This window comes from Acanthopagrus latus, chromosome 13 (assembly GCF_904848185.1).
Source record: "Acanthopagrus latus isolate v.2019 chromosome 13, fAcaLat1.1, whole genome shotgun sequence".
Lineage (NCBI taxonomy): Eukaryota > Metazoa > Chordata > Actinopteri > Spariformes > Sparidae > Acanthopagrus > Acanthopagrus latus.
The window spans coordinates 20,459,257-20,468,492 of NC_051051.1; the positions used below are offsets into that span (position 1 = coordinate 20,459,257).

Consider the following 9,236-nt stretch of genomic DNA (forward strand, 5'->3'; position numbering starts at 1 on the left):
ACCTGCTGTGGTCAACGTCTGATCACCAGACAACAAAGTCTAATCGTCCCAGTCACAAGTCTAATGGTAGCATAAATGGCAGTAGTAGTAACGTGCATTCATCTGAGCCTGAACCATCATCATCCAGTTTGTCTGAGCCTGAAACGTCATCGTCTAGTTTGTCTGAGCCTGAACCTTCATCGTCAACCTCCTCTGAACATCTGGTGTTTACATTTTTTTCTTCCTTCTGGCCTTGAAACAAATTCAGATTTTGCACAGGACAATAATGTAACCGTCATCGCTCTGCTATTCCTACTGCACTCAGCATTTTCCTTTGTTTGCATTGCTGAAGTCAGGAACAGTAAACAGACAGCCGATGTAAACATGTGTTTAAGTGTCTAATTATACAACTGAAATATTGTTTAGAGGAGAAAAAGACCGCAAATGGTTGCTGGTGCTCAACACCGTTGTGGTCTGTCTGCCTGAAACTGTCAGGTCACACAAATCTTTTTAAAAACTTTAAAAAGTTCCCTTAACTTTAGTTCAGTTATAATCACGTTTTACAGACAACATAAGCAGAACACTGTCAGTCTGCTTTTGACTCATTTTACATTTCATCCACTTGACTTGAATTTCTTTGATTGATATTGATTGATTGGGTCTTCAGCTGGAGCCAGTGGCTGACAGGTCAGCAGTAAACCTGGATGTGTCTGTAGACCGTGTGGGAGTTTTCTGCCACGACTGCAGTGTTTATGTTGAACTGATGTATTATCGCAGAACTCAGCCGGAAACATAATGTTGCTGTTAAAACTTTTATATTGTTGTAAAGTCTGATGTCTGATGATGGAATCACTGTTTTTCTCTGCTGTGTTAATGTTCACTATAAGCCAGGTTTAGATTTTTTCTTCCTGTCTCTCAAACAAACAAACAAACAAATAAATATATATATCCAGTTAATTAATTAATTAAAGGAATAAACAACATGCCTCCATGCTTCTCCAAAGCTAACATCCTGTTTGCAGGCTCAGGGTAGATGGGGTCTATCCAAGCATGCAGCAGTAGCACCACCACCTGGAGAAACTTACAGTTAGTGAAGTGAGAAATATTCTGATTGTTCACATTAAGAAACTCTTGTTAAAATTCTGGCAACTGTGGCAAGCTGAAGTGTGCCACTGTTTTTTTTTTTCCTTTTTTTTGTAACCCGCTTAAAAGTGTCATGATTGGTGAAGGGGACTCAAACACAAACACAAACAAAGACAGGTGTAATAAAGGGAAACTGACCGATGGCAACTGTCAGGAAATCCAAGAGGGCCAGTGGAGCTCATGGGACCGAATTTCAGAAAAATAGAGATGAATCACTTCTTTAACTCCATTGTGTTATGAATCACAGATATGCTGTTTGTCAATCACTTTTCGAGTCAATAAAGTCACCGTTTATCATAAAGATGATAAATAAACTATTATGTTGATGAAGGTTCTCAGTCATCCATGTCATAGTAATTCTAAGTGTTGCATCACAGAAAACTGGACTTCTAATTCTAGTTCTAATTAACTGGAGGAAGTTGCAGGCTTTTAAACCCTGTATGGGAGTGTCCTTACAGAGTCATTAGGGACGCTTGTGAGTGCTGAGTTCTCAGTTAAACATCTAGTTTTGTGTTAAACGGCTTAACTATATCATCTCGCTCAACACACATCACCAACATGGCTGTGGTGAAAATCATAATAAATCTGCAGTCATGTGACAGTGTTGTTTGTCAGTTCAGCAAGGTCCTAACAGTACTGGCTCGACAATGTTCATCATCGAGACGACGTCACTAGTGCAACTGTTGGTTGTGTAGTCTTTATAATTTCAGATTTTCACAGTCTTTTACTTCATTTGTTTTATGACGAACTGTGACATTTGAAAAAATATTCTTAAAATCGGCCAAACACCATACATGTGATTCATGACACAATTCAAATGGGATCAAACAATTATTTGTTTCCTTCCATTCACACCATTGATTATGTTTTAATGTCTTGTAAATCCTGATAAATGTTACCTGTTTAGATTATGGTCACTGGTGTGGTTGAAGACATTTTTACACCATGAGTCATCCACAAGGTTGGTGACATCCTCCCAGTTTGGGTACAGTTGTGGCCGGTTCGTACAGAGTGGTGTAGTCTGTGGTTCTATGACCTGAAAATCAGTTCTCATTTTTGCACGTCCAGTTCTCACGTTTCAAAATACATAATTTTCCATTAGCTCATTCAGCTTTTCTTCAGCTAAATGACAACGACAGACATTGTTTCGGACATTAAACATCATCACACCGAACGGGGAGAATCATCCTCTCACTTGTCGGTCTTTACAGGCCGGCTTTAGTTACAGACTATTCTAACTCTGCAACTCCTAGATTGATTAGTTTATAGAAAACATGTATAGTAATTGTGTAGTAAGACACTTAATGGGAGTGACGTTTAAGGCATTTGATCATCATGTAGTCTGTTTATAGTCTAACATTAGCTTTTTACTTCTAGAGATTAAATTTACACTTCGAAAATCACAAAAGTGGTATTCATTTTAATGAACAAAACATTTAAAGATCATAAACTTGTGTTTGATACAGAGATTATTTTTTGGTATATTAAATCCTTTTTATCTAGGGAACCAGGGCAATGCTAACTTCTGGGTTAGCCTACAAAAATATGTAATTCCTACACTGCTCTATTCATGAACCTTCAGGAAACCAGTCGTACTTCCTGGGAGTTTATCTCGCTCTGTATGATGTTTTGCTATAAGAAACCCATACCTGTGAAAATATGATGAATTCTTTATACACTGTACATATCAATAATAATCTCTGCATATATGTATATAAGTTTGTGTATCTATGTTAATAATGTTATATGTAGCATATGTGTCAACATATGTAGGATGACAGTAACAGGTGTGGAGCGCTTCTTCTTCTCATACATTTAGTTTTATTTTCTTTATTATTAAACTGGTTAAATCCAGTGTAATTTATGACATTTCCTTTTCGTGTGGCCTTCTCTTACTTTATTGTTTCATGTATTTCACTGTTGTGGATGGTGAGACACCTGCACAGAGTGCAGAGGAAATACTAAAACTAGCCACACAGATAGAAAAGAACGAGTTAAGAAAAATCTGGTACTTAAACTCTGAGGACAGTTATAAATAATTAGAACTGAATTCTGGTGTCAGACTGCAAAGGAACTAGGAAATGTAAATTGGATGTACAACTGTTTACAATTGTTCACCGTGTTTGTGACTCCAGTGAAGCTTGACCGAATTTTAATGAAAAAGATTCTGTTTTGTATCGACTGTCAGTCAGAATGAAGGTCTTTGAACCTAATTTAGCTCCATGTGAAAGAACAGTGTGGTCTGAGGTCTCGTTCAAAGTTTCTGATCTCGTTTCCTGCTTCAGTATGAGTCTGCTTCGTCGCTCAGACAGGTAGGACCAAACCTCTTAACCTCTTCTTAAAATTATGCTCTGAGTTAATCCGGGATGGACAAATTCATTTTTTAAAATTATTTAAGTGGGAGTAGATATACTAAGATTTAAAAATAATTACTTACAAGTAAAAGTCCTGCATTGGAAACCTGAAGTGAAAGTGTATACGCATTATCAGCAAAATGTGCTTCCGTTTAAAAGGACTCAATTACATTGTATTCAGCATTCTATAATCATTATTTATCCATTAATGCTGAAGCACCAAAAGAGTTTATTTTAGTCATTATATATTGTTTCATTTGGATTTTTATGGTATTACAGTCAGATCTCATATAAAATCCTGTAATTAAAGGGGCTCTATGTAACAATTTATTGTAATTTAAATGTGTTTGTTATTGGCCATGTGAGCAGATTGTAATGTGACGTGAAAAATTAGACCTTCTTCGTCTCTCTCGGTTGTCTATTCAAGTCTAGCGATGATTTGTTGAAGTTCTTTAACAACATAGAACCACAGCTGCTTGCGTATGTTTCAAATTAGAGTCCGCTAACAGAAAGTAAGAACCATCTTCTACCACAACACAGTTTGGCAGATCCTTTTTTTAAAACTGTCGATGGTCATGAAGAAAATGTTTAATATGTCCCTCTGAGATGAAGAAGAAAATGTCATGAGAGTAACTCAACTCACCCTCACTTACCACACCGCTGTTATTCAAATCATCGGCTCATTCAAGAGGCTGCTAGTGTGTTGCACTAGCTAACATTAACTTCGCTAACAATAGCTGATATCATGTCAGTATAGTTTTCTGGGTGCATCTTGTAGAACTCAGTCATTTTAATGTTTTTCCCTCCCAGCTTCCAACAACCCTTGTAGCTTCCAACAACCCTTGTTGGAAGCTGGAACCAGCTGTCAGAGTTTTTGCTCAGACTGTTTTGTTTATCTGAGTGAGAATTGTTACTACACAAAGTCAAAGAGACAGGCCTATAACAGCTTTTTGGTCCTATCCATGACTAACAAACATACACCCACACGCTCACCACTGAAAGTGTGTGTGTTTCAACCTCACAGTGATTGACAGCCAACAGGGAGGAGCCATCAGAGTCCTGCAGCTTCAGTGTCGACCTCAAACGGCAGCCATGTTGGTAGTGGTCTGGTTATCAAGCCTGATGATGATGATGATGATGAGTAGTGACGGTCAGTGAGTTTTTTCAGAGATTTTTAGTTTGTTTCTCTGGCAATCATGTAAGGGAAGCAACATGAAATCAGATAATTTGGTCAAATAAGTCCTGAAGTCTGAAATAGAATAGTTAAAATACAAAAGGAAGAGGGTCTGTGTTTACGACAATTTAAATAGATAAATAAAAATAACTGAAAGAGGACTAGCAAATCAGAACTTTTGAGAATTCAAACAGTCTAACCAAAGGAAAAACAAGACGTAAATAAACCTCAACTATCTGACTTTACATGTCCAATCACAGCTCTGCTCCAAGCTTCTCTTTACAAGATTACCTGGCTGTACGTATGTGTGTTATCACAGTTCAAAGCTCGCCCCAGTCCAGTTCCACAGACCTGACAGTATTGGGAATCTGGGCCGCTTTTATATAACTTGCATCTCCTGTACTGAAGAGCTGCACTGGGCTGGACAGGCTCTTCTGGATGCCAGTCAGGAAGTGAGGCTGGTGGCACCTCAGTATCAGGAACTAATTCCCCTCCGATGACCACGTGTTTTTGACCACATGATCTGGTATACATACACACCACCAAATGAGTCAGTCACAATAAGGGTCTAAACTCAAAGTCAGACAGCCACAGGAAGTGCCCGCCTCCTCCTGTGGGTGTCTGACTTTGAGTTTAGACCCTTATTTCACTTCTCGTGCTCCCAAACAGATCAACTGTTTCCCAGTCTTTGTACAACTGCTCCTAGTTATACAACTGCCTGTGATCTGTATGTAATGGCTGATGCTATCATTGTACCACCAGCATTTAAAGCTATTAATTGTCAGACCAGCTAGTTCATCAAACTACAAACACAGCGTACAGTCACGCCATGCATCGTTAAAAAAGCTTAGACATTTGTGATTCTATTCATGCAAACCATTTTAAGACAAAACCATGTCAGCAAGGTACAATCAACGAAAATACAAGCTAATAAACTAGCATGTACAAGTTTTTCCTGCTCAACAATAAAGTGTCTGTGCGTTTCTGTAGAACATCAAACTGCAAACAAAAACTGTCTTCTCATATGTCCAAATGTCCACTTGATCCATTTTAGTAACTTGTTTAGTCCAAAACACAGTATTCCGGAAAACCTGATGACAAAATGGTATCTTCATGCTTTTATCCGTTGGAAAAAAATCCATTATATCATCTAACTCACTTACATCGTCCCTCTTCACCTGAGATAGCAGCTGTTTGATTGACAGCTCATTTGCACAGATATAAGTGTCTCTACCTGCCCAAGAGCCTACAACAGCCAATGAGTGATCATGTAGACATGATCAGTCTCTTCTTACTCCTCTCTTCTGAGCCATTTAAAGGTCAACGTAAACATAGATAGATAGATAGATAGATAGATAGATAGATAGATAGATAGATAGATAGATAGATAGATAGATGTGTTCATACTCCCATGGGTCAATGCCAGAAGCACTTACACTTCTGACTACTTGGGGAAAAATTCAGCTTATAACCTTTAAGATTAGTCAAAATCATACCTGTACTTAAAATGGTTCAACAACACCTTTAAATTTACTATTGACTGGACTGGGATAGGTGTCTTAGTATCATTTTATATACATTTCCAGTAATAGGAAAAGGTTCAAAACTGCGATTGGTAAACTGCTTCTTCACCTACATACATTGACAAGTGCAGCCAGTCAATTCACCACTTAAAAGTGAAACTCTCGCCAAAAAGCAAACTAGGCTTTATTTGTGACAACATTGTTTGTGTGCACAGAGTTTACTAAAAAGAAAGTTTTTGGACAACTCACGTTAGCAGCTGTATCTCTGCCGCGCCGCCGTCATGGCAGACAAAAAGCGTCAATCCCCAAGTGCGACCACACAGGCAGGCTTGAGGAGCGGTCCACCATTACTCTCCTGCCTGTTAGGTTGCAACAATGTTCTCAATGCTCGTGTTCATGTGAAGAGACCCTGGTGATACTACGAGCAAAGTTTCACGTTGTGTTGAGCCTTCTTAGTATTTTAAAAATAGCAATTTTGATGCTAGCATACGAGTGCCCCAGCACTCTTTTGAAAATCAGCTTGCCTGCAAACAAAACTACGGTCCCTCTTTCATCGTAATTACGCTTTTACACAAAGGTTTGACTAATATACACTCACAAATAGAGCCTAGGTTGCTTTTAGGCGAGAGTTTTACTTTAACTGTTCAATAATTCCTGTTTTGATAAAGCCTAACTTAAATAACTTAAAACCAAAATAACTTAAAACCAGATTTTTCTTTATGTTGCTGCTTTACATTTTGGTCAAATTGCAGCCGCCTGCTTGGCAATCTTGCATACATATAATACATTTTTGACCAGACATTAGTGCAGTCATGTGACGAATGAGCTGATCTGTTGTTGTCTGACCTTTGACCCCAGCTGTCTCCACAAAGATCATCACCGCACGCAGCGGTGAAGCCGTCCTGCTGTCCTCAGACCTGCAAGAGATTGATTCAGGGTGGGACTTCAGGTGGACTCACCCCAAACTGGTGGTCTCTTCGAAGACCAATTACAAGTGTCACCACAAACGCTGCGAGCTGCTAGGGAATGGCTCGCTGAGGTTCAGCCAAGTTCTGCCTTCAGACTCAGGAAACTATAGCCTGGAGGTGTTCACTAAAACTGGGAAAAATATACAAAACATTGTCTTCCTGCTCAATGTGGAGGGTGAGTCCAGGACTGAGGAATATCAACCCACACACATCCCATTTTTCATCTTCTCCCACAACATAGTATTTACATATATACAGTTCTGCTGTTGCTTCAAGTCGTGTTAACACTTTAGATGAGGGAACATATAAACCACTAACTAGTTGCCTATTATCATGTATATTAGTAGCATATTGGACCTATGTTATTCATCATAAAGCACTCACTCTCCTTGACTTCTCTCCGTCATGCTGATTGAAAGTCAGGGGAAGTTTCGTCGTCCACAAAATGTTCACAGCAAAATAGAGTTTCAGCATTCTCCCAAACAGCTGAAGTAGCTGTGTACGTGTTTTAAAACTACTGGGAAGAAACAACAACAATGAATTTGCTCCATACACTTAGTCTGTGTCATTGATATTAAAATAGGTCCCAGACGCAAAACACAGAGGCAGCAGGTAACAGAACAAAAGACACAGAGGCAAAAGATCAGGGACAGGTGAAAGTAATAAGGACAATCGCAAGGGAGGGAAAACAAGACGAAGGGCAGGAAGTAACACAACATGATGAATGTTGATGAAACTTACAAAATAATACAGGAAATAACAACTATATCAAAAACTGATCCCACAGATCCTTTGGTGCCTGGTTGAATTTTAAGCATGCATGCACCCCGTCTGAAGTAGATGCATGCATGCTAACGCTTTTAGCTCAGCAGCTACAGTGAAGATTTCAACTCAGTGAGGCATGTAAATAATGTCTTTTCCAATCAATTTGGGAAACTTGGGAAGCTACAGTTGTTTAGGAGAATGCTGCAACACTGTTTTGCTTTGAAGCTCCAGAAATGGTTTGTTCACTATGAACCCTCACCTGACTTTATATCGACATGAGGATGAATGCTACTCGAACTACTGAAACTTGAACTACTTGAGTACAAAAGGACTTAAAAAACTTGTCAGGGTTAGTGGAGCGGAGGTTACGTCGCAGGCACGGCTGGATGCAACACAGAAACATAAAATCAAACTTTGCTAGCCTCCTCTGGGGAACTGTTCCTTAATCTGGGAGTTTTTCCTCTTCAACCTCCTAATTTTCTGCTTCTTGATAGAAAGTGTGGATGTTTTTGATCGTGAATTACAATATAATGATATCCACACTGAGCAAAGAATATTGAGATCGTAATTTATGTATGACAACTTCATTACATACCATTAATTAGAAGTTAGTAATTCTAAGTTATCGACCTGGTGGTTGTAGAATATGGTCATGCATAGTAAAGCAATAAGTGCATTATAATGACTACTAAAGATCAAATAGACTTGTGGCTATGAACATGCTAGTAAGCAACTAGTTAATGGTCAAATGTTTTCCGAAGTCTAAAATCCAATACAGATACATTGTTGTTGTATCGCACTTTTATATACCATAAATTCATTGTGATAAAGATGCTTTTTACAAATAAAGTTGAACTCAGCTCTGATGTTTCCTCACTGATGCCTTTGAAAGATATCAAACCTTTCACATACTCCACATACACTGTCTGTCTGTCTGTCTGTCTGTCAGCAGATGACATCAGCAGCAGCAGCAGCAGCAGTAGCAGCAGCAGCAGCAGCAGCAGTGTGGTGGTGTCTGTGCTGCTCTGCTGCCTCCTCCTGCTGCTGCTCCATATCATCTTCTTCATCCTTGTGAGGAGGAGGAGGAGAAGCCGGATGACGGATACGAACACAGGTACAACAGCCAATCAGAAAAAAAAAGTGTGAAAATCTCAACAGATTCATTTTAAAATCAGTGGATTATAATCTGCTCTCCTGCTTCAGGTCATCTGGAAGAAAATATTTACGTGGTGATGCATGGTAACCACGGCGACAAGACAAAAGATGGAGAGAAGCAGGAGAAAGAGGAGGAGTCTCATTATGGTAACAGGCGCGCGCGCACTCACACACA

The 9,236-nt window shown here is 39.1% G+C and overlaps 1 protein-coding gene across 1 annotated transcript in view; it reads left to right on the plus strand.

Annotated features, from left to right (window-relative positions):
• LOC119030960 overlaps positions 1 to 9,236 on the plus strand; it is a 33,033-nt gene that overhangs the window by 21,831 nt on the left and 1,966 nt on the right. The window contains exons 3-6 of the mRNA XM_037118973.1: positions 4,501 to 4,626; positions 7,032 to 7,316; positions 8,856 to 9,020; positions 9,110 to 9,208. Coding sequence (XP_036974868.1) covers positions 4,569 to 4,626; positions 7,032 to 7,316; positions 8,856 to 9,020; positions 9,110 to 9,208 — 607 coding nt within the window. The 5' untranslated portion in view covers positions 4,501 to 4,568. The remainder of the gene's footprint in view (positions 1 to 4,500; positions 4,627 to 7,031; positions 7,317 to 8,855; positions 9,021 to 9,109; positions 9,209 to 9,236) is intronic.